Below are 24,703 nucleotides of genomic sequence, written 5' to 3'. Positions count from 1 at the left end.
ATGGTGATCACTGCTCTTGTTACATTATACATTCATATATATCTGACGGTTAACTTCCATAGACAAATACATTTTATGCTTTGCTATGAAAAATACAATATCAGTTTTTCCATATTTTAGATTAAATAAGATTATGAATCAGGTGGCCATTCAGCGGAAGAAGCAGTTTGTTGAACGAGTGCACAGTTACTGGTTGCTTAAAAGACTGTCTAGGAATGGTGTTCCTCTGTTGAGAAGGCTGCAGTCCAGTTTACAGTCACAAAGAAACACACAACAGGTATGTGACACACTTTTTACTTACAAGAAAAAATCAGAAAATCTCTTTTATACAGAGTAAAAAAATAACTGGAAAGCATAGCATGTAGTAAAAACTTTCTCTTATTCAGGACTGAGTAAATTCTTCACCTTATTATCAAGTAATATGACCTATATTTGAAATTAGTCACTATCAAATCACAGTATCACAGTATGTTTGGGATTGGAAGGGACCTCAAAAGATCATCTAGTCCAATCCCCCTGCTGGAGCAGGAACGCCTAGGTGAGGTCGCACAGGAACATGTCCAGGTGGGTCTTGAATGTCTCCAGAGAAGGAGACTCCACAACCCCCCTGGGCAGCCTGTTTTAATTTGTGAGATATTAAAAAAACCCAACCAAAAAAACCAAACCAACTTGTGTGGGTTTTTCTTTTGTTTTACTTAAATGTTTCACAAAAATACTGTCACCAAAACTATCCTAATACCATTGTTTGGGTTTTTTTAACTCATTCTCAATGTGCTATGAGTTAGTAAGGTAAAACATTTTATTTCAAGTTCCTCAGAAGATGCAAAACAAGTATGTTTTTGACATTTATAACTAAGGAAAATGGGGATTTTTGCAGAGTTAAGATTGGACGTGCTAGTTTACAGGTTTTGAATTCAGATCGTTATTGCCCATGTTGTTTGGTAATAGCAGAACTAAGAGTGAATTGTTGATTAAGTTCGAAGACCTGTTTCAACTTTCACTTTCACTTTTGACATAGTTAAGTAGGATTGTAGACAAGCATAAATTTATGCTGATATTTTTTTAAAGTAAAACTCAGCTAAAATACATCTAGGTTGGTTAAAGTTGAACACATTTAGCAGTCAGAATAGCTGGAAAACAGTCACTTCACATATGTATCAGATTCAGAAAGCAGTACTCTTCTGCTTCTCAGTTTTGCAGTATGAACATCTCTTCAGTGATGTTAGAGATTTTGGCAGGTCTTCTGTTGTTTTCTTTTCAGGTCACTGAGTGTCTTAGAAAATAATTAAAACTTCCTTTCTGAATTCTGTGTATGGATCCATGTGTGTAGAACTTGAAATGCTGTGAAGCATCATGATGTGGAAATTATTACTGCATCCCAGTTACATTTTTTAATTGAACTGAAAATGTAGCTGGCTGTGTTCTTTCTGTTCTCCAGGTGTTTGACTTCAAGTGGAATTGTTTGTGTAAAATAGTCTTTAGAACTTAAAAATGCATTTTTTAATCATTTACTTTTATTGAGATTTTTTTTTCTTCTTTAAAGTTTAAGTATTATTTTGTTTGAATTGCATTGCTATTTGCTGATTGTTATTAAGTGATGTAGTCTTAAAAATACCACAGTCAACACTGCTTCTTAATTATCTGATCTGTCATTTTTCTTCATGTTTCTTTTCTTAGCTTTTCATGGAAAAAAACTAGTTAATAATGCCCAGAAGAGCTGAGGTTGGAAGGGACCTCTGGAGATACCTGGTCCAACCTGAAAGCCCAAGCAGGGCCACTTAGAGCAGGTTGCCCAGAACCATGTGCAGACAACTTTTGAATATCTCCATGAGTGGAGAGTCCACATCCTCCCTGGGCAACCTGTCCCAGTGCCTGGTCACCCTCACAGTGGAAAATAAAGTTTTTTCTGATATTTGGAAGAACCCTCCTGTGTTTCAGTTTGTGCCCATTGCCTCTGCTCCTGTCAATGGGCACTGCTGAAAGGAGCCTGGCTCTGTCTTCCTTGCACCCTCCCTTCTGGTATTTATATGTATTGATGAGATTTACCCCCCCACCCCGAGCCATTTCTTCTGCAGGCTGAGCAATCCAAGTTCCCTCAGCCTTTCCTCATAGCTAAGATGTTGAATTTCCATTTAGGTGGAATTTACATTGAATAAAAACTGGCCACTCCTTTATCTTCTTTCATTGCTTCTCTATTATTCCATTTTAATACTGTTTTTTGGGTTACAACTTCTCTAAAATATTTTGTATTCTACTTTTAATCTTTGATTAATCTTTTAATTCTGTATGAGAAATTTGCATTCTGAAGAGTGGTGCCAGAGAGTTGCCTAATAATAGCTGAACTTCACTGTATTCAGATAGTAGACTTTTTTTTAATGAGCTTGAATCCTTAAAATTAATCAAGGACAAAAGTCCAGGGCTTATATGGCAGTATAGACTTAGACTAAGTTAGTGTCTGAGAAAATTATACTTGGGAGTTGGAAAGTACTTTTCCTGTTGAGATGGCATGATGAGACTGCAACATTTCTGAATATTTTAAGAGTAACTACCAAAACAATACTCATAAATGATGTTTGATTATAATAAAGTAAGCCTTAGATATGACCTGTTTAAAATCTTGTTGCCTGTTTGCACTCTTGTACAAACACCTCTTTTCCCTCTGCCTCTTCTTCTAACTTTGCACTATTCTTAAGTAAGAAAAAAATTGAAATACTTTCTAAATTAATTGGAAACGTATATTTGTTCATTAAAAATTGGGTCACTTCTGAGACTTGATTCTTAAAACTTATAATTGAAATTAACATGGTCTTTTGAAAATAAAAACTTTCAGGCAAAGCTGAGTATTAAATGATTCAGTTGATTAAAGAAATGTGCAGTTAGTGCTTTTCAGTGAGTCCCAAGTGTCCTGTGCACGACATTGTGTCTTCTTCATAGCCTCTTCAATAAATATTTGTAATACCTAGTTAAGTAGTCATAACTGCAAAGCATTTGAAGCATTAGTCATCTTCGTTATTCCAAGTCTAAGCCAAACGGTAATGTATGCTTCAATACAGCTATGGCATAGGTGTTATGAGAAAATTTTTGAGGTATAGATGATTGTTTCCTTCCAGTCTAGATGGGAAACTTCTTTTACCTTGTTTTATGTGAGAGGTCAGATAGTCAAAAACCTAAATAGGTTTTCAGTCAATACAAGGAACAGAAACACTGGTGTAATAGGGATTCAGATTTTTGTTATTATTGCTGCTGAAACTGAAAATAAATGTTAAGATGAGGAACCAAAACCCTGGAAGAGGTTTCAAGATGCCTAGTATAAGGTGTTTTTGATCCCACTCTGATGTTTGCTACTAAAACAAATTTGGCAGGGGAGCAAGCGTTCATGATCTAGAGTCACTTCCTAATGAACGTGTTTCAGAGCTCACTTACGATATGCTTTTGAATGTGATATTACGTGAACTAGCAGTTCTGAATCACGCAGGAAGATTTTTTGCTTATAACCTACCTCACCATGTGGAGGAACAAGGAACCCTGTGAAAGAATGGTTTATACTGTCATTTCTCTCCACCTAGAAATTCAGGAAAGGTATTAGAAATACTTTAATAAATTTATGTCCCCAGTATTTTTATTTTATTTTGTTTTTCCCTGTAAAGAATGCTTTCATAAAAATAAGGCATGAAATTTAATTATAGTAGCTTGTTGCTCTAGTGAGGTTGGTTTAAAACCACGTTTAGGAGAAACGAAGTAGAAGGTGCTTGTGACTAAGGTCACAACTGCACTGGAGATTTCAGTAGAAACAGAAATTGCAACCACTAAATGGTTTTGATTGGTTGGCATACAAGTGTCAGAAGAGGAACTTAATAAAACTAATTGTATTGCTCAAGATCCAATTTCATCACTGTAATGCTATTTTTGTTTGGCTCATGTTAAGTTACAGCCCCTGTAGGGAGCAAGGCTGTCCCCAGGTATTTACATCCAGCATAAGGAACGATCTGTTGGTACGCTGGCAGCATTCCTGCTGGGATGCAAAGACTGAGAACATAGTCATGGTGGGAGCTGGAGCTGAAGACCAGTTCTCAGTTGATGCGTACTGTGTGTGTAAACTTAGAAGTGTTTCCCTCTTCCCTCAGTATTAATAAATGTGTCAGTTTTAGCTTTTCTAGGTAATACTTGGCGTTCAGCAAGAACTAAGTCCATCAGAAAATACCACAGAGTTTCTTTATAACTTTTTATTGTGTTGTCAGCAAGAAGAAACTTTCTGGCTTTGTTGCAGAAAGACAGATTTGGAAGAAGAGCCCTTTTTTTCAGGAAGTTAATAGGAACTTCCCTTGTCAGAAAGATTTTGAAAACAAAAAATTCTGAAAGGAACTCTTTATCCAAGTTTTTACTAGTTAAATATTGGAAACCAGTGTGTTATGCTCTTTTCAGCTTGCCTGGATCTTTTAATCTAATTAAGGTGTACGTTTTATGTCAGGTAATAGGTTAGGGTAAAGGCAGGTTGTCTTAGCTATTAAAACCGTGCCTGCCAACATTACTTTGCACAGAAGGGTCAAAAAACTGGAGGCTTGCTATTAATCCCCAAGCTGGAGTGACATCGAAGAAGGGAGTGTATATGTGCACAAAAATAAACAAGGTGCTCTTTGATACCTTGGGTCACATCTGCAGATTTTACCTACCTGCCTAGTTTATGAAATGACATTTGTAAATCAACTGATTTGACTGAAAGAATTTTTTTTTTTTTTAAGTGAAACTAGACCTTCAGATTTAGCCAAATACTTCAGTCTCTAATGAGCTACCCCAAGACCTTGTGTAACAAAATAACTTTTTCTTTTTTTTGGTATTTAAGTTTCCTGACCCACCCTAAAACTAATATGGTTTTGTTGACTTCGCTTTCAGCAGGATCAGTTCCCCAGTTTCATGAACTATGCAATTACCTAGGGCAAAAGAGCAGACTCTGAATGGCTGCAAGCAAAGGGAAGATAAGCCTTCCACCTTTAGCAGTAGCCACAATTTAGTTTTGGTCCTGAAAAACTGTAAAGCCATGAAAAAACCAGTATAGCTGTATCAGTTAACAAGTTGCTTTTCCATGCATGGGATCTTTACTCTGAGATGAAGAAGTGTAGAAGAACAGCAATTGATGGCATTGTAGACTTTCTAATTCAGTAAGTCTCTGAGAATTTTAAGGAATGTGTATATTAATATTCAATCAAAATCCACTTTGAACTAATCAGTCTTTCATAGTTTAATTGTTATATCTGCAAGTCATGACTTAACTCCTTAAAAGAAAAGGTGACTGTCAGTAGTGTAATAGTCATTGGGAAAGGGAACTAGAAGTGTCTGGCTACTTCTTTTTGTTCTTTTTTTCAAAAAGAGGAATGAACTGTTGTTTCCACATTGCTTTATTGTACTACAGAGATAGTAAATAATTAACGATTTTCTGACTTCAGTGAAGTCAGAGACTTGAATAAAACTAACTTCATAGCTTCCACAGGTGCTTGCCTTTACTCTTGCAAAGCATGTAAAGCAATAAAATATTATGCCGATCATAGAATCATAGCACTCGCCAATCTATTAGATATTTTATTCTACTGCCAGTTTTTGCAATTCTATTTTTAGAACCTTCAGTCTGAAAGAGTTCACAAGCTTCCTTTAGAGGACCTGTGATATTTCTAAATTATTCTCCTCTGAAGGAGGCTTTTGCTGCGAGTGTAACAATTTATAGTATTGGTTATTGTTGATCTGCTGAGACAGTTTTCTGTCTTCTACTTTTTTGCAATTTATGGAATTTATTTTTTGTTGTAATTTAAAAGAAAAAACACATGACAATTACTTATCAAGTGTATATTGCATTATGCTAGTTGCAAGTCAGGCGTACAAAGCTTTGGATCTCTTTCTGAGATTTTTTTAATAAAATATTTGCTTTAAATGTAACAGTTTTCCAAAGCAAATGTTTCTTTTGTGTATTTGGTACTAATATAAGGACTTTTACTATTTTCTGGCTTTGTTTCTGGTGAATTACCAATACCATTTGAACACTGTAGCTAGTATTCCAATTTCCTTCTCTTTCTTATGAGCAACAGTAAAAACACACAAATGCTCTGTTTTCTCTATGTACAAATCAAACTAAATACTGCAAATGTTTAAACACCACTGCTTCCTAAAAATGTGTCGATTAAATTCTTTCATGTGTTCATTGAAAGGCATTTTTGATTTTGTTCTGTTAAAAGTGTGTCATAATCCTGCTGGGTGCAGGGGAGGTGGACTGTGGTGAGCACAAGAATAATTTGTTTCTACTAGACTTGAGTTTCTGAAGTAGCTGAGGATGTTCACCTGGTTTGGATTTTGATGTGAAAATACAGAATCTTACTTTGCAGGTTGTTGTACTGCTAGGTTGTTGTTTGTTATATTGCATTTTTGATGTAAAGCTTATGACCAAGTGCCATGACTATAAGATAATAGTTGTTCCTTTCCTGTGAATATGTTCTGTAATTGTGTAAAATTAGCTTATAATAAGAGGTTAGTGTTTTTCATTCAATGAAAAATTTTTTATTCTTCTTTTAGAGAGAAGATGATGAAGAAATGCAAGCTTTAAAAGAAAAATTGAAGTACTGGCAAAGGCTGCGCCATGATCTTGAAAGAGCACGTTTGTTGATTGAACTTATACGTAAGCGTGAAAAATTAAAAAGAGAACAGGTAAATGAAGTATCTTAATTTGGTGAAACTTTTCCAAAGGAAAGACTCTCAAACACAGTTTTTACGATAGAAAGGCTTTAGTATTTGTCTTCTAATCCTCATTTAGGATCAAGGAACGTATGGTCATATGTGCACTCGTGCAAACTCTTTAAAATAAATAAAATGTTAATAGAGTCATAGAATGGTTTGGGTTGGAAGGGACCTTTAGAAGTCATCTAGTCCAGCCCAAGGGCTGCAAGTGTACAGTACCAGCTCATGTCCAGCTTTTTGTCCACCAGTACCTCCAAGTCCTTCTCTGCAGCTCTGCTCTCAACCCCTTCATCCCTCAGCCTGTACTGATACCAGGGATTGCCCCGACCCAGGTGCAGGACCTTGCACTTGGCCTTGTCGAACCTCATGACGTTCACATGGGCCCAGTTCTCAAGCTTGTCCAGGTCCCTCTGGATGGCATCTCTTCCCTCAAGCATGTTAAACACACCACTCAGCTTGATGTTGTCTGGAAATTTCCTGAGGGTGGACTTGATCGCACTATGTCATTGATGAAGATACTAAGCAGTACTGGTCCCAGTATGAACCCCTGAGGGATACCGCTTGTCATTGATGTTCATCTGGGCATTGAGTCATTGACCACTGCTCTCTGGATGCGACCATCCAACCAATTCCTTATCCCCTGAACAGTCCATCAAATCCATTTATCTCCAATATAGAGAGAAGGATGTGGAAAACCATATTAAAAGCCTTACAGAAGTCCAAATAGATGATACCCCATAGCTCTTGCCTTGCCCACTGATATAATCACTCTATTGTAGAAGGCCGCTAGGTTGGTCAGACAGGACTTGCCCTTGGTGAAGCTATGCTGGCTGTCTTGAATCACCTTCCTGTCCTTCATGAGCCTTAGCACAGCTTCTGAGAGGATCTATTCTCTGATATTCCCAGACACAGAGGTGAGGCTGACAGGTCAGTAGCTCATGGGATCTTCTTGCTATCCTTTTAAAAAAATTGATGCAATATTTCCGTTTTTCCAGTCACCAGGGACTTCACCTGACCACCATGTCTTTTCAAATGTCATGTAAGATGGCTTGACAACTATATTAGCCAATTCCCTCAGGACTGTGGGAAGCATCTCATCAGATCCCGTAAACCTATGTATGTTCAGGTTCCTCAGGTGGTGTCAAACCTGATCTTCTCTTACAGTGGGTGGGACTTTGTCCCCTTAGTCCATGCTTTGAGGTCCATCCACTTGAGAGGTGTGGGAAGAGAGCTTGCCAGTGAAGACTGAGGCAAAAAAAGTCATTGAATACCTCAGCTTTCTCCTTGTCTGTTTTTAGCAGTTTCCCAGTCATGTTTGTCAGTGGGGTACACTTTCCTTGACCTCCCTTTTCTGACTGACATACCTATGGAAGCCCATCTTATTATTCTTTGCATCCCTTGCCAGATTTGGCTCCAGCTGCACCTTGGCCTTCCTGGCCCCATACCTACGCAACCGGGCAGTGTCCCTGTACTCTTCCCAGGACACTTGTCCCTGCTTCCACTGCCTGTGCATTTCCTTCTTACCCTTTAGTTTGACTAGCAGGTCTTGACTCAGCCATGCTGGCCTCTTGCCTTCTGTACGTGATTTCTTATACCTGAGGATAATGAGCTGTTGTACTCTTTGGAAAGTGTCCTTAAAGATTTGCCAGCTCTTTTCTGCTCCCATGTCTCTTGAGGGCAGTTTCTCAGGGGGTCCTGTTGATTAACTCCTTGAAGAGGTGGAAGTTTGCTTTCCTAAAATTCAGGGTCCTGACTTTATTCTTTGCTTGGCCCATACCTCCCCCAGGACTGTAAAGGCCACCAGTGCACAATCACTGCAGCCCAGGCTGCCTCCAATCTTGATGTCACTGATTAGCTCACTTGCACTGGTGACAAGCAGGTCCATTATCACATCCCCCCTGGTAGGGCTGTCTATTACCTGGCTTAGGAAGTTGTCCTCAATGCACTCCAAAAGTCTCTTGGATCGCCTACAACTCGCTCTGGTATTTTTCCAGCAGATGTTAGGGTGGTTGAAGCCCCCCAGCAGGATGAGAGCCTGTGACTGCAGTGCCTCCTGTAGCTGGAGTAAGTCGGCTTCATCAGCAGGCTCCCCTAGGTTGGGCAGCCTGTAGTAAACACCAGCCACAATGTTCCCTTTGTTGCTTCGGTGTCTAATTCTTACCCATAAGCTTTCAGCTTGCTCATGGCACTTCTTCAGTGACAGCTCTTCACAATCTATCAATTTCTTGACATAGAGAGCATCTCCTCCACCCATCCTTCCTTGCTCATCCCTTCTGAACAGCCTGTAGCCACCAATAGCTCCACTCCAGTCACGGGATTCATCCCAACAAGTTTCAGTAAGTTGTCTAACTAGGTAGTAGCATTCTAGCAAAATGGTGGTGGACTCCAACTCCTCCTGTTTGTTGTCTGTACTGTGTGCGTTGGTGTAGAGAAATTATTTGACAACCCATTCTGTTAGACTTGCAAAGACAATTGGTTTCTGAAGAACACTAGAAAATAGCATCTTTCCATATTTTCCCAATACATGTGCTTATACTGGATAGCACTTTTATTCTTCTGTCACCAAAAAAAAAACAAACCCAAAGCCTGCATCAAAGTCATTCTAATGTAGTGTTAACATTGCTAGGAGAAAAGGAAGCAAGAATACAGAAAGATAACACTTAGTATGACAACTGTGAAAGCAAATTGTTTTCACTTACGAGTCTTTTAATTGTCCTTATTTATAAAAATACTGTTCCATTTTTTAATTTTTGTAAGCTGTGAACATTCATTGCAAGATAACATAGTTTATAATTCTTGAGTCCTTTCTGGAATTCTGTGCATCATTACTGTACATTCACATGTCACTTGCCATACACATCTATTATGTATTATTATTTATAGACACGTATTTTATGGGTGTGTGTTTGTGTGCTTACACACACACCATTAACGTATCATTAAGAGTTTATTTTTGCCATAACAAGACTGTTTCAACTTTGATAACTCTTTAAATGGCCTGAAAATAAAATTAAAGAGGAGTTGTAATATTGTCAAAAATAATGAAAATTCTGAAGGACAGTCGAGTATCTGAAGATGTTGGTTCTGTTTTTTTAAATTATTTTCTTGGAATTTACATAGAACATTGTCTTTAAAATTACTCTTTGTTTTGGTCTTTTGTAGCCTGTAAATGTACATCAAATTATCTTTTTACACTTTGAACTTAGCACAACTGAAATTTCATTTTAAAGACATTAGTTTTAAATTCTTGTTCTTATTTTCACATTGTTGGCAAAATATGAAGCTTAAAAAGGGAACAAAATTCATTTATAGATAAAATCATTTTAGTTCTAAAAAGCGAGTTGAGATTGAGTCTACAATGAAGGGTTGAGAATTTTTTTTTTTCTTATAAAGTCATCAGCTGAAAATGTATGTTAGATGAATGCCAGCTCATTTACTTAAATATATTTATATTGCGTTTCGTATCTGAAGTACTTTACTCATGCTGCAAAACAACTTTAAAACAGTATCTCAATGAAAAATGCTCACTTGTACAATTACTACTTTTTTAGGTCAAGATTGAGCAGGTTGCTATGGAACTTCAGCTCACTCCATTCACTGTACTTCTGCGATCAGTTCTGGACCAGCTGCAGGAAAAGGATTCTGCTCGTATATTTGCTCAGCCAGTAAACCTTAAAGAGGTATTTTTTAAGCTGTATTTTGTTATGTTTAGATATGACTTGGTAGCACTTAATAACAAATCACTGCATGCAGAGTTGGGAGCAGTATTACCTTTAAATATCTATGGTGATACAAGTTCTAGTCTGTTTATGCTCATACGCTAAAATAATTTCTGGGAAATAATTGTACAGAATAACATGTATACATAATGAGCTTTTGTGGTGAGATTATTTCATAAAGAAAACTCATAGGGTATCTTGAAAGTGGAAATGTGGATACTGTGTTCTTATGTGCAGATGAAATTCCTTTTCATTTACTGGGAAACTAGATAAATTGTATGTGTGTGTATGTGTGCATATATACGTATACAACACGTATATGTGTATAAATAACACATAGGCATGTGGACATGTCTATATGAACTGTATATATGTGTTCATATACTACATATACATGTTTATTTTATGCATATGTGTACATATAAATACATAATTTTATAAGCAAGCATATGCATAAATACACTGATGTACGTAAAAACACAGAATTGTAGAAACATGTGGTTTCATCATCTCTTAGTAGAGCTCCACCTTGTTACCTAAGATGCAGAATCTTGTAATATGTAAGCTTCAGTTGGCATGCAAATGTTTGCAGTATCATGATGTGCAATTGTGAGCTACATTTTGAAGTTCTTGATTTGAGGTGTTAGAAAATGCGTTAAAAAATGTGGGTCAGTTAATAGCTAATGTTACTTTTTCTGTAATAAGATAATTTTACCCATTCATGTTTTAAATATTTATTCAAAGGTTCCAGACTATTTGGATCATATTAAACATCCTATGGATTTCTCTACCATGAGAAAACGGTTAGATGCTCAAGGCTATAAAAACCTCAGTGAATTCGAAGACGACTTCAATCTTATCATAGATAACTGTATGAAATACAATGCAAAAGATACAATATTTTATAGAGCTGCAGTGCGGTTAAGAGATCAAGGAGGTGTAGTTCTCAGGCAAGCTAGGAGAGATGCTGAAGCAATTGGTTATAATAATGAAACTGGAATGCACTTACCTGAACGGCCTAAACTTGAGTCACCCCAGCCTTTCTCATGGGAAGACGGTAAGATGTTGTTCAATTAATTTAAAAGTTCCATTTTTCATTACACACAGCATGTACATTCCATACAGATGACTAAGATTGTTGTTGCTGTTCAGTTTGCTGACTTTTATTTCCATCTCCCATTAAAACCATTGCTTGAAGGATTCAAGTGTTTCTGTTCTACTAGATCTGTCGTTAGAACTAAGTTGTTCTCCAGATTCTGATTTTGACAATGCCAGAGCCTAATTTAACAAAATACATGAAAAAGGTTTTTAACCTGAGTGCTTTCTTTCACATGATTGTATATGCTTATAAGTCACGGAAAACGACTACCAGTGCACATAAACTTACGTGCATTCTTAAATAACCTAATGAATTAAAAACATCCAGCACATTTATAATACTAGGAATTAAAATAACTCTTTTTGAAATAGACATCAGGCTTCTGAGGCTTTGTCAGTAAAGGAGAATTATTAAGATATTTCTTTTATAACCACAGTCTTGCCCCTCTCTTTGACACGAAGGAAATAATCTATCAGAGTGGGAGGGATTAATTGTGCCTTCTTTCTGACCTTTCAATTCTTTGCTCTACTACTTAGTTTTATTGAGCATAATGCTAATCAAGAAGAACAGTAATGATATATTAGGAATTTGTTTCAACATTTCTTCACTGGTAATGGTGAAGCTACTAAGACTGTAATCTAAATAGCTTTTTGGTGATATATTTTAATTCTGGCAAGTGATTATTTCTCCCCTACTCCCCTTTGGTATTATTTTTCTGGGAAACACTAACATGTTTTCAATTATACATATTTTGACTTCAGTGGATAGGTTACTGAATCCTGCCAACAGAGCGCATATGTCCTTGGAAGAACAGCTGAGAGAGTTGCTAGAGAAACTTGATCTCACCTGTGCAATGAAATCCAGTGGGTCAAGGAGCAAGAGATCAAAGCTGTTAAAGAAAGAAATCAGCATTATTCGCAACAAACTAAGCCAGCAACACAACCAGGCTCCTCAAATAGAATCAGGTATTGGAAGTTTTGAAGAAGAAAGTGCAGCATTAGAACAAGACGGAGAAGAAGAAGGTAAGATTTTAAGCCATGTTTAAAGCAGGACTGTTCTGAACCTCTTCAGTCAAGTGCTTTAATCATGTGAATTAAAGAGTATAATAAATTAATATTGTATTTAATTTTTAAATGGACAAATAGCCACTTAACTGCAACAAATATTTTAAGAATATAATGCTGATATTTTTAAACAAAACCTTCATTATTTTTCGCAGTAGCTAGGCTTTTTAAAAATTTAGGTCTTAAGAAATGAAAGTACAAACAATCTCATATGAAAAGGAATTGGAAACATCTTTTTACTTTCAGAAATACACTTACATGCCAAAATATGTATTCGGCATCAAGTGAGCCTAGGTCATTAGTGCTAAAAACTCTGTTGTTTTGCTGTTGTTTGTAGCACTTTTTATTCTCTACTTCAGAATTTGGGAAGGCTAGAGGGCAGGCTTGGATTTTTTTTTAATTTATTTATTTAAAATAAAACTAACTATTGATAGGACTTAACACATTTCATGTTGTAGAGGCAAGTCAGCCATATCTAACCAGTCCTTCCCCTTGTGCTTCTCTTCCTCCTCAAAGCATTGATCTCAGAACTGCATCTACTCTTGGGTAATTCCCATTGATTTCAATGAGAGCAGTATACTAGAAAGTCCTAACTTTATTTCAGTTGAAAATAATATTTGCATTTTTGCTTTTAAATCGGTTACTGAGGTCTTTATTTCTCAATTTTAAATTATGCAAAGAAAATCTAGTCTCTGAAAAACAAAGTTCTATTGAGTGTGTTTCACAATTACCTCTAAAAAGCTAGCCTATTTTTCTTTAGGAGAGTTAGAGACGTTTCATTTTGACTAAGTGTTTTGAATGGGAGGAAGAAAGAGCTCAAGGGAAAGTGGAAGCATTGTAATAAATAAAACTGTCTGTGTCTGGTGCAGCTTGATGCTATCAAAGTTTTTGAAAGTTAAAGTCAACAAAATGACTGTCCTTAACTGCCATTCAAACAGAAACTTGGTGTTTAATTCTTAGTGTGGCTAAGAAAATGCTTTTCAAACATATAACTTCCTTGAGACTTGAATGACTATGATAGAAAAAGTGTACATAAATCAGCATGCTTGTCTTCTGAGGCCATTAAGTACTTTTAAAACATTTAAAGATTGATTGGTTCTTTCTTTGGGTTCTTTTTGGTTTTTTAATCTTCAAGTGATGATGCTACTAAATATAGTTCTTTATGAGTGTAATTTCTGGCAGATAACGAGTACATTAACTTTCTTTTACTTGTAGCTTAACATTTTATGACACAGCCTTACACTGCAGCTATTGTGCAAAAAATAGTCCAAAAGTGAGCAGTAACTGTTTTCTTATATTTACACTATACTCTTTTAAAAAAGCATAATGAAGAGCACGATCCAGAGTTGATTAGCATCTTTGTTACAGTTCTGATCTAGTGAAGAGTAGTAGTCATTGGTTCAGATTTTGATTCTGAAATGGAAGGTACTTAGAGAAGTAAAGAAAATGAACTTCCAGAAGGAAGGATGAGGAAGGTAGAATCCTGTGCCCAAGATATCTACAGGACCTGACTTAAGAAGACCTGCAAATTAGCCCTTGCAATTATGCTTTCAGTTTCTGATCATGTGAAAAATATGGTACCAGAATAACCCAATGAAATTTAGGTTTTAGTGTCTAAATAATTCTGTAGTGTTTTGCTGTGCTTACAGATTTTTGTGAATATTTTTTAATTAATTGTATAGAAAATCATAATTTGTTCACAATGAACGGTCACCTTGGACATTTTAAACTACAGGCTTTTTTAATTGGTGGCACTTTAAACATGCTTATCTGACTGTAAATTTCATTCTAAATATCTTCCTGAAATATTATTTACCAATTCAGATATTTGTATGCCTTCGAAGTATGTGAGCACAGTTGCACGATACATTTTTTAGTATGAACTACGCTTTTGTTTGATTAAACCTTAAACAATGGGGCAAAGATTTTTCTGCACTTAGAAGTCATTGATTTCCAAGTAGGCATTGCTGAGCCAAAACAAAAACAATATAGAGACAATATTTATTCCACTACAGATAGTGGGCTTAACCCTTGAGTTTTTACACCTTTTTCAGGTGGCATAGAAAAATTAACTAAATTTTAAAAGATCATGTGATCAACATTGGCCTCATACAGTTACTCTAGAATAAGCATCTTATTAACTTCTGGTTTTTAAGATCCTTTTGGAAGCTAGAAAGAAGATTTTAGCATCTTTTTGAGTTGATAATTATGGATTAGGAAATCCTTCTACTTGTATTTGAGAATGCTGCAACAGTAGAATGTTTATTTTGTTTCCCATCACTTGGCATGAAAAAGTGAAACTAGTTTGATATGCTCACAGTTATATCTCTTTCTTTTCCCAGCATAGAATTATTGGAATTGACTGAGACATGATCATCTTGGGGGGTGGGGGTGGGAAGAGAGAAAAGGAATTAAAAATGGTAGAGGGTGGTTTTTCTGATTTCTCCTATCAAGTCTGCATTGTCAAGTTTGTATTTGCCAACTAGTGACTAATCAAGCTGTAAGACTTTGGGGTGTTTTTTTTTTTCCCCTCCCCTTTTTTAATTTCTCTTTCTTTTTAGTAGATAAAACTTCTAGCCACAGATGTAAAACAGCTTTGCAAATTTGGCCTTTCTATAAATTTTATAATGCATTTTAGCTCACTCTAGTAGTTCAGGTTACAAATACTTTATTTATTTATTTATTTATTTAAAATGCTTATCTGATAAAATTTATTGTAGGCAGGTAAGGTGAATATTGATAAGGTGAAATAGATAAAAATTTACATTATCAAAAATTTTACTTGAATGGCAGTATAATTGCATTTAACAGATAATCATCCACCACCCCGACTTTCTATTTAAAAAAATAGATTTCTTAGTTTTTAGTTAATGAAACTAACATAACTGCATGAGAAGTAAAACGTATTTATTTAGGTGTAAATTGTTAACACCAACTGTAAACACCTACTTTTCTATCCCTGTTACATTCCCAGTATAAAAGTAGGAACTACTAACTAGGACAGATTGTTGCTAGTCAAGGTTTGTTTTTAAAATGTTATGCTTTGTTTCCAAACAACAATTTATTTGGTGGGCTGCACATATATAGTGAGTTTTATATAGACTTTATAACTGCAGGTTTTCAAAAATCACACTCTATTTATAATTTTTTCAGGAGATAAATCTCCCCCTAAACTTGAACCATCAGATGCATTACCTCTTCCTTCAAACTTGGAGACTAATTCAGAACCACCAACCCTCAAACCAGTAGAACTCAATCCAGAGCAGAGTAAGCTTTACAAAAGAGTAAAATTTGATAATGAATTATATAGCACTTCCATTCAGAAAGAAATAAATGGACACACTCCAGAACACTTACTTGACAGTAATCTCAATGAGTCGACTGTTTCTGCTGTAGCTGAGTCATCAACTGATGTAAACAGACGTACATCCATTCTCTTCTGCAAATCGAAAAGTATAAGCCCCCAAAAGTCTGCAAAGAACACTGAAACCCAGCCAACTTCTCCACAGCTAGGGACCAAAACCTTTTTGTCTGTAGTCCTTCCAAGGTTGGAGACACTTCTGCACCCAAGGAAAAGATCAAGGAGTGCATGTGGAGATTCTGAGGTTGATGATGAGTCCCCTGTAAAGCGCTTGGATACAGGTAAATGTTACAGAACTTATTTGAATGGATGCACCTTGAAAGTTAACATAGCTGTTAATTTTTTTACATACCTGTAATTGTTAATGTTCAGATTTTAGCACTTGAACACTTCTCTCATAGCTGAGTAGTTGCAGTTCAGAAAATTACTGATTCATTTTTGTGTTGGCCCTATACAATTTAGACTTTAGACTTAGTGAATCAAGTTTTACTTTTGCAGTTTTCACTTTAACAATGGAATCTTCAAATTCACATCCATGAGTGGCTTATTTTTTGTTTGTTTGTTTTGAGCTGTTTTCTACTTCCTTTTGTTGCAGTGAATAGGAAAGGTGAATCACCTGCTTTTTTGGAAATTCCCTGTTAAATTACATGGAAACCTCACAAAAATACATGTTCCGTGTATTAGTTCATTTTATTGTAGTATTTACTCCAAACATATTTTCACGTTATTTAACTTATGTCTGTGTATGCGGTGCTTTGTATACCCATGTAATTTATGCAAGTGTTAAAATCCCAAACATTTCCTGTATTTGTTTTCTGTAGTCTGTGCCTTTTAAATAAATGAAGTTGAAGAATCTAGGTGTAGGATTACACTCTTAGTGAGACTTCTCTAAAGAACATTAAAAAAACCCCTATCCTGATACATTGGTATAGTACAGTTTAAGTGAACCATAGTTCTGTTTATTGGAGAAGCTGGAGTAAAACCCTCTTTGAGGAAGAACAGCAGCATAAAGAAATTACTTAAATAAGTTTCCGTAATGTTATCCATGGCCATTGCTATGACATATATTACCCTTGAGATAAATACTCTGTTCGTTGTCATGTTGATAACTCATATGCAGGTATGAAAACAGCATGTGGTTTTTTGTGCTTTTGAATGAAAGAATTAGGAATGTAATTTAACATTTGTTGTGTACTCCAAAAGCTGTTTGTGTTTTTTGTGGGTTGGAGGGGAAAATAAGGTTGGTTTTTTTTGAGTTCTGTTGTGAATGTTTTATGTTGTTGTTATGGTGAGTTTTTAAATTATTAGTCGGGGTTTTTTTGGGGGGGGGCGGGGGGGGGAGGGGAGGGTGGCTTTTGGTGTTTGGTTATTTCATGGCTTTTTTGTTGTTTTTTTTTTGTTGTGGGTTTTTTTGTTGTTTTTTGTTTGTTTGTTTATTTGTTTTTAAATGAGATTTTGTTTTTAATCATCAAGTGAGGAGGAAAATTATTCCAATGCTAGAATCATAGTGTGAGAAAATAAGAGTTGTTGACGGGGAAAATATTTTCATTTATATGTCTGTTTCTTTGTTTCATTTCTTTGGAAAGCCCGTTTCCATTCCTTTTCATAACATCTTGGAAAGACCGTTTAGACTTGATTTGGACAAGGGGTAATGGGATCAAGCTGGAACACAAGAGGTTCCACTTAAATTTGAGAAAAAACTTCTTCTCAGTAAGGGTGACGGAGCACTGGAACAGGCTGCCCAGGGAGGTTGTGGAGTCTCCTTCTCTGGAGACATTCAAGACCCACCTGGACATGTTCCTGTGCGACCTCACCTAGGCGTTCCTGCTCCAGCAGGAGGATTGGACTAGATGATCTTTTGAGGTCCCTTCCAATCCCAAACATACTGTGATACTGTGATTTGTTACTCGAGTTCTGAAGTAGGAAGGTATTATATCATATATCATATATCATATTTTATTTATATAAAAAAAATATCATGTATCATGTTAAGATAGTGTAATGATAGGAATGAGTTGATCTCCTTTAATGATATAAACAGCTTTGGTTTCCAAATATTCTGATTTACCAGTGTGTCATCTAGATAATTTTATTATGTACACGTATACAGATTGTATTTTATCACATGCACAAGTAATAATTTTGTGCTAGATGAGACCAGGAATTACTACTAATTCCTTGAACATTTTATCTTGAATATTGTGAATTATTTCTTTGGAGAAGAAGTCATTTTTTATCATACAAGAAAACTGACTTAATCTTTGGCCATTTAAAAAAAGAAATAACAAACCACCAGATTTTAAAAGCATTTGAAAAAATGGTGGTTTGATTTTCTTTCCATGGGGTTAGATGTATGTGGGGCAAATATGCTTCTGATTATCTTCAAAACAAGAGAAAAACAAACAACCACCAACCCAAGCAATTATGGATAGTTTCTTCTAATTTTAGTACTCTTCCCATTTCAGAATTTCTAGGGGGTTTGGGATTTCTGTTTGTTCTATGTAATACGTAGGCTACTAACAAGAATGAAATCCAAAATGTTAAAAGATTTTTTTTCTTTTTTAACAAAATTCTGTATCCTCTTCCTGAACCAATAAAGATATGCACAGAATTAAATATATGTAAAACTAATCCTTAGCGGGCATGTATATTTAATCTTTTCATTTGTTTCTTCAAGAAGAGACTGTATGTGTATTGAAATGTTTTAGCCAAGTTAAATTAACCTGAAGGTGTTCTAGTTATTTTTAATAGTATGTGGTTTTTAAAGATACATCATTCATACAGATGTGTCAGCTTTTCTTAATCCCATAATTCTTTTTCCGTGTGCAACCAAACATTTTGCTCACACATTTTCAAAATGTGTCTCCATACTCATTCAAACAATTTACAATTGGCGCCTATTCTGAGCCATGATTCAGCAGGATACCAGTACAAACCTCAGATGCTTTCCAAGATTTAAAACCAGTTGAATTGTTTTATTTTTGCATATGCAAGCTGATGTCGATTCATGCAAGTGTCTGTGTTCTGATAAAAATATATATTACTGTATACATCACCACATCTTTTTTTCTGTTTGGTTATTTTTTAAAAAAAATTAGTATCGTGGTGCTGGTAGAAATTGTTTTTATTCAAAATAATTCAGCAGATCTGAAGTTTTCCATCCAAAAACATACCCTGATAGAAAAAGCATGCTTCAGGCTTCTCACATGTGTTCTTGTGAGTTAGCACCTTCATGAGCAATCACAGTAGCTGAATATGAATTATCATCACAGTTTTCTGTGACTGCTATGAATGTTAAATATCCTCAATTCTTGTGGATATAGGAAAAAACTAATTTAAAAGGACTTTGCTTAATGTACGAGGCATTGATATTTCAGAGTGGTCATGAGCTGCACTGTCACATCTTTTCTCTTCCTTACGTGTTCATAACCATTGTGGGGATTTTTGCTATTACTTAAAGAAGCCTTGTTTTATTCTTCACCTTACTCACTCTCCTCAGTGTTTCTCCTTTCGTGTCACTCATGTATTCTTATATGAAAAATTTCAAAGGAAGACTAACTGCTCCTACATCTATACAGTCCTAAAATTCCATTTGGGTCTTTGAAGGCAACTGCAAGGCTGAGGTGGCCCCTGGTGAAAGTGAGTTTGACACTCCTGCTCTAAAGCTTCCCTAGTAATGTAAAACTGCAGCTACTTTGATCTTCATTATTCTCATAGACTGCCTTTCATTATGCTCTCTTGAATTACGTTTGAAGCTGGTGTGCTTGCCAGTTAGTTTCAAGAAAGACACATACAGGATCTATCAGCACTCTATATGGTATCCCATGTGTTTTTGTTATTCATATACAAAATAATTACTGAAATACTAGCTTTTTTTCAGAAATAGGGAGACTATTGTACAACGTGACTTAAACTTCAAAGAGGACTGAAAGCGGTTCACTTTATTACTCTGGCCCCCTTTATGAATCTTTGTTTAACAAATGTGAAGCAATAGTGTAATATAACCTTAAAGTCTAATTTCAGAGTGTTCTAGTAGAGCATTATCAATTACTTATATAGCACATCTTGCTCCATAGTTGATATGTGGAAACTGACAACTACATAGTCAAGAGATGTGTTTAAAAATTTTCTATACGCACTTGATGTATCTTGACTTTGCTTTGTATGGTATCTAGCAATTTCAAAAAGCCGATAGATTGTTTTTACTTCGGAAATTTTGGTCACATCATCAGAGAACGACATATGATTCTTGAAGTTCAGGCATGTCAGACGTTAACTGCAACAAGTTCAATGACCTTTTCAAAATATCCGTTGTATACTTACCTTGCCCCTTGGTTACAAATGCTAATCCTTTTCATCAGGAAATGAGTTGGTGCAATTATTACATCTGAGGAAAAAAGGTGATTAATGGATAGAAGGTAGATTTTACCAATTGTTTGAAAATTTGCCTTTATCAGTTGTGTGTAGGTAAGATAAAGTCCTGGAACACATGACTGGTCTAAGATACCTTTTAAACATGTTAAAATGCCAGATTAGGTTCAGATCAAATTTTTATGTTCTTGGTTTTATCCATCACCTTTAAGCTTTCATAAGTTTAGGATAGTAATTCACTGTTATTGTGTTGGTACCTTCTATTTTTATTAGAAGCTAAATATTTAGAATATACTGTCATAAGCAATCACTTCAACTTATCATAGAATTAGGATTGCAAATAGTGATTATTATAGCACAGTATGTTGGTTTTCTATTATTTCTTGGCGAGATAGAAGTAATAGAAAATTTCAGTGAAACATATAATTATTTGTCATTCTTCTTGCTTTCAGCTACACAGATTTTCTAAAGGCATTGAAATGGATGTAAATACATATTTATAACATGGATCACCGAATTAGAGTATTAATACAGTAAAAAGCACAGCATTGGAGGGGGGGCAGGGGAATTTATAATTTCTTAATATATCTTTGCATGCTGTTGTCAGTATACAACAAATCTAATTATACCATATTAAATGTTATTAGTAAATGTTGGCCTGACTTTGAGATTGCTGCAAAACGTTTGATGGCTCTTCAGAACTGTCTGCAGTTAACCTGTATATGAATTCCACTTGCCTTTGATATAACTTAGTATTGTAGTGAATACCACTTTTACTTAATTTTATTTGGTGTGATAAGGATAGAGCTTATATCTGGGGTAAAATGGAACACAGATTATTTTTTTAATTCTTCAGTACTTGATTACTAATGAATCTTTGGCTCTCTGGAGCATAGGCCAATTTGATTAGAAGTCAAGTTTCATATGTGCAGCATTTGATTACCATTCTCTAAATGGAAGAAATGAAAGTAAAATATGTATATTAAGAACATAACTTATGCCCACTAAGTGAATCACAAACTAGATTAGAAGTTGCTCAGTGAAAAAAACAATTGGCATAATTAATCATCTGGTTAACATAGATAGAAATGATAGTGTATTCATGAGTAAAATGCAGTAATTTGACTAGATGTACTGTCAGATCCAGATTCCTTATGCTTTGAATTAAAGTGGTTTGTTTTCTTTTTTTCTTCAGATGCATAGGGATTGTTTCCTGTAAAATCTGATGAGAAATTCAGTTATTTAAGCACTTAATGATGTCCAAAAACTTCAGCTGCCTGCCTTAGGGAAGTTTCAAAACATAAAACATTTTAAGGTGTATGTGAAAACAAAAAAAGCATTGGAGATTGTGAAGGCCTAAAAGGAATTATCCCTCAGCTTGTTAAATTTGTCAGTGTAGAGACACAGGGACTACAGGACCACTTGACTGCTGAGCTGTCAGGACAAAACCAGGCTGCACAGCAGCCGATGAGCACTGAAGCACCTGAGAAAGTGAAGTTTGACTAGAATGCTTCCAAAATTATTGGGAGAAATGCTAGTGCATTTTTTTTCCTTCTTTTTGACAAGTGTTTGTTGGGTTTTGTTTTCTTTTTTTTGTTCGCTTGGGGTTTTTTGGGTGGTTTTGGTGGGGTTTGTATTAGTGGGATGGTAGGCTGCTGAGAAACTTTGACCATTTGCGGAGAAAATCACGCAAATTAAGGAAAGAAATTTGAAAATAACAATGCTCCATTTCTTTATTTGTATTTTGCCCACTCGAGCTTTAGACAGAAATTCTGGCAACTCTACTGAAATTTTCGCCAGTTTAATTTATGGTAAAATTTTGAGAAATAGGAGGGGATTTTTGTAATACGTGTGGAATAAAATAAGTGCATAAGGCAGAAAGAGAGGGAAGGAAATTATTTTATACCAGTCAGAGGTTGCAGTCACATTTAAGATAACAAAATGTTCCTCTTGGTTTTCTATCATCTAAAGAACCGTAGTATTAACTTCCTCGCTGTTAAAAATCTTTGGCTTATTTCTTGATTTTATATTATTAGAATAGAGAGAATTTTGAGTGACGTGGTCAAGAACAGTGGGACTTGATGAACAACTAGATAAGTGGGGGTTTTGTCCTTTTCAAGGCTTATGAAGTATGTGCATGTGTAAGTTATAATATGCATTAGTATTTTAGAAATTTTTCTTGGGTCTCAAACCTGTTAATTTCTTTGAAACTACTATCTTTTGGGTTATTTTAAAGATACTAATTATTAGCACCCAACTAAAAATAGCTGTGTTTTCTAAGATCAGCATAACTGAATTTTCTGTAAGGATAAAAAATATTTCTAGATACCCCCTGTTTTTCTTGATGCTGTAGGAATTGTAAAGCCTTCTACTGTATCCTGGCATTTCATTTTTTTTTTTGAATGCTTAGTTCATTTCTTGGCCCAGGTTTGGCTTTCTAGAAAATAAAATGTCATAGTCCTCTACATGTTTCATCTGTGGCATTTAACACTAATTTTTCTGTGTGGTGCAGATGGTAAACAGAAAACTGTGGCATTTATTGAAGGTATTAAAAAAGAGACTGGATTTGGAGATCCACACTATGCTTATAAATTAAGAACACACTTGCCATGGTGTTGGGGCTGAGTATAGATGATCTGTGTTGAAATTCACAGGCTTGGTTATTGTGAAGTCCCTTGTATCAGATACATAAGAGTTGATCAAATCACGTTATATTTGGCTTTTCTGTAATATCATAGGATCGTAGAATCATTTTGGTTAGAAAGGACCTTTAAAGGTCATCTGATCCAACCCTCACATACTCACCTATAGGTCTGATTTAAGAGATGGATGATCATAAAAATTAATCCAGTGACTCCAACACTTAACTTCAGGTACTGAACCTGGAAGTCAAAACTACAGGTGACTTAGAGCTCATTCTGCTGTGACTGGAGAGAGAGGGAGACGGTTCCTGTGGTATGACTGACTGCAAGATGAATGTCTCTCAGAAAAGATGTGTCGGGGGGTTTGTTGATGTTTCCTTTTTTATTTTGCTTTTCCCCCTAGATGAGAATACGTTAGGTGGTTACATGTGTAGAGGACGGTCCTCAATGAAGAATAATTATGGTAGAATATACTCTCTTGCTGTAGCATGCAGGCTCTCTGAATCCTTCCATCCTGAGATGTAGCTCTGATTTCTGGATTACTTAAGTCAGCTGGGTAGGCGTTACTTCTCATTATTTTCCTGTACAATGGCTTATATTCATGTAAAGTAGAAAAGAAAGCTTACTAAATCATAAACCAATAAATAAAATCGGCAATCCTTCATTTGTGATATATTTCTACCCTTTTCTGTTGTGACAGAACAAACTTCTCAGAATTCAAGAGCATCTAAGTGTTTCATCAGCCTTTGATCATTCACTTGATTATGTAGCTGTTCTTTGTCTATATGTTGTTCTAAACCAAGGATCTTCCACAAGCATTTAGATGAGGCAGGACATCTTTCTGTCCTGGAGTGCTGGACATAAGTGCTCTATAAAAACGGAATCTCAAAATGATTTTTACAAAGTTAGAAGGAAAATGACCAGTTTGGTTTCTGCTGAGACAGTACTGCAAGCAAAATTAAGAATTGGGAGGTAAAAGGAAAACTCTGTCCGTAAGGCTCCTTTCCATGAGGGAAAGTTTGCTTAAAAAAAATAATTTGTGGCAGTTACCCAATATACTGTCAAAGAAAAACCTGTTTACCCAGTTGTTAGGCTTCTTTATCAAAAGCTCCTGGGAAGAGATTAGCTTCACCCTTTCAAGCCGGAACACAGTCAAGATTTCATTTTTGCTTGGAAATGCCAAATAGGAATAAGGGATCCTTGAGCCAAGTAGAATTGGAATAGTTGCTTCAAGAAGCAATACAGCAGACATGGCATGTGAACTGTGGTATTGTGTATATCCTTGTGCATACTTCTCAAATGGAAAAGATTGCATAAGCATTTCTATGGATAAGAGTAGCTGGGAAATGGCAGAAGTGTACACATAAGAAGGTATCCTGTAAAAAGAAACGTACAGTACACAAGAATAGGTTAAATACTTGATACAAAGTTGTGTTTATAGGTACCAAAACAGCATTCTTGGTTGTACTGTCAGTTGGACTTTGTCAGGCCATGCTATCTTAACGTGGTAACATTCCCCCTGTTTACATTTTTCTTTCTCTCCTCCTCCCTTCTTTCTCTTTTCTTCTTTTACTTTTCCCTTTTTCCCTTCCACCAAAGCTGTAATGATAAAGCTGTCCCTCAGAAATTTCTTTCTTACAATGTGTCATTGGAAAAAAATTGAGACGAAAGTAGATGTTGAAAACTAACCTTTGACTGGTAAAAATGGCTAAGTACTCCTGAGTTCTAGT

The 24,703-nt window shown here is 35.6% G+C and overlaps 1 protein-coding gene across 8 annotated transcripts in view; it reads left to right on the top strand.

Annotated features, from left to right (window-relative positions):
* BRD1 (bromodomain containing 1) overlaps positions 1-24,703 on the top strand; it is a 61,329-nt gene that overhangs the window by 18,456 nt on the left and 18,170 nt on the right. For 3 of the 8 annotated variants that reach the window (XM_080351510.1, XM_080351511.1, XM_080351512.1), the window contains 6 exons: positions 121-277; positions 6,556-6,687; positions 10,269-10,397; positions 11,181-11,493; positions 12,297-12,557; positions 15,753-16,241. In XM_080351510.1, the coding sequence (XP_080207636.1) occupies positions 121-277; positions 6,556-6,687; positions 10,269-10,397; positions 11,181-11,493; positions 12,297-12,557; positions 15,753-16,241 (1,481 nt within the window). Of the gene's footprint in view, positions 1-120; positions 278-5,059; positions 5,157-6,555; positions 6,688-10,268; positions 10,398-11,180; positions 11,494-12,296; positions 12,558-15,752; positions 16,242-16,555; positions 18,554-24,703 lie in introns of those variants that run through there. The other 5 variants (XM_080351514.1, XM_080351513.1, XM_080351515.1 and 2 more) reach the window with 5 other exon arrangements.

Source organism: Nesoenas mayeri (genome assembly GCF_963082525.1).
Source record: "Nesoenas mayeri genome assembly, chromosome: 1".
NCBI classification, from domain to species: Eukaryota; Metazoa; Chordata; class Aves; order Columbiformes; family Columbidae; genus Nesoenas; species Nesoenas mayeri.
Note: the sequence above shows the minus strand (reverse complement) of the source record. Positions and strands in the feature narration are given on the sequence as shown.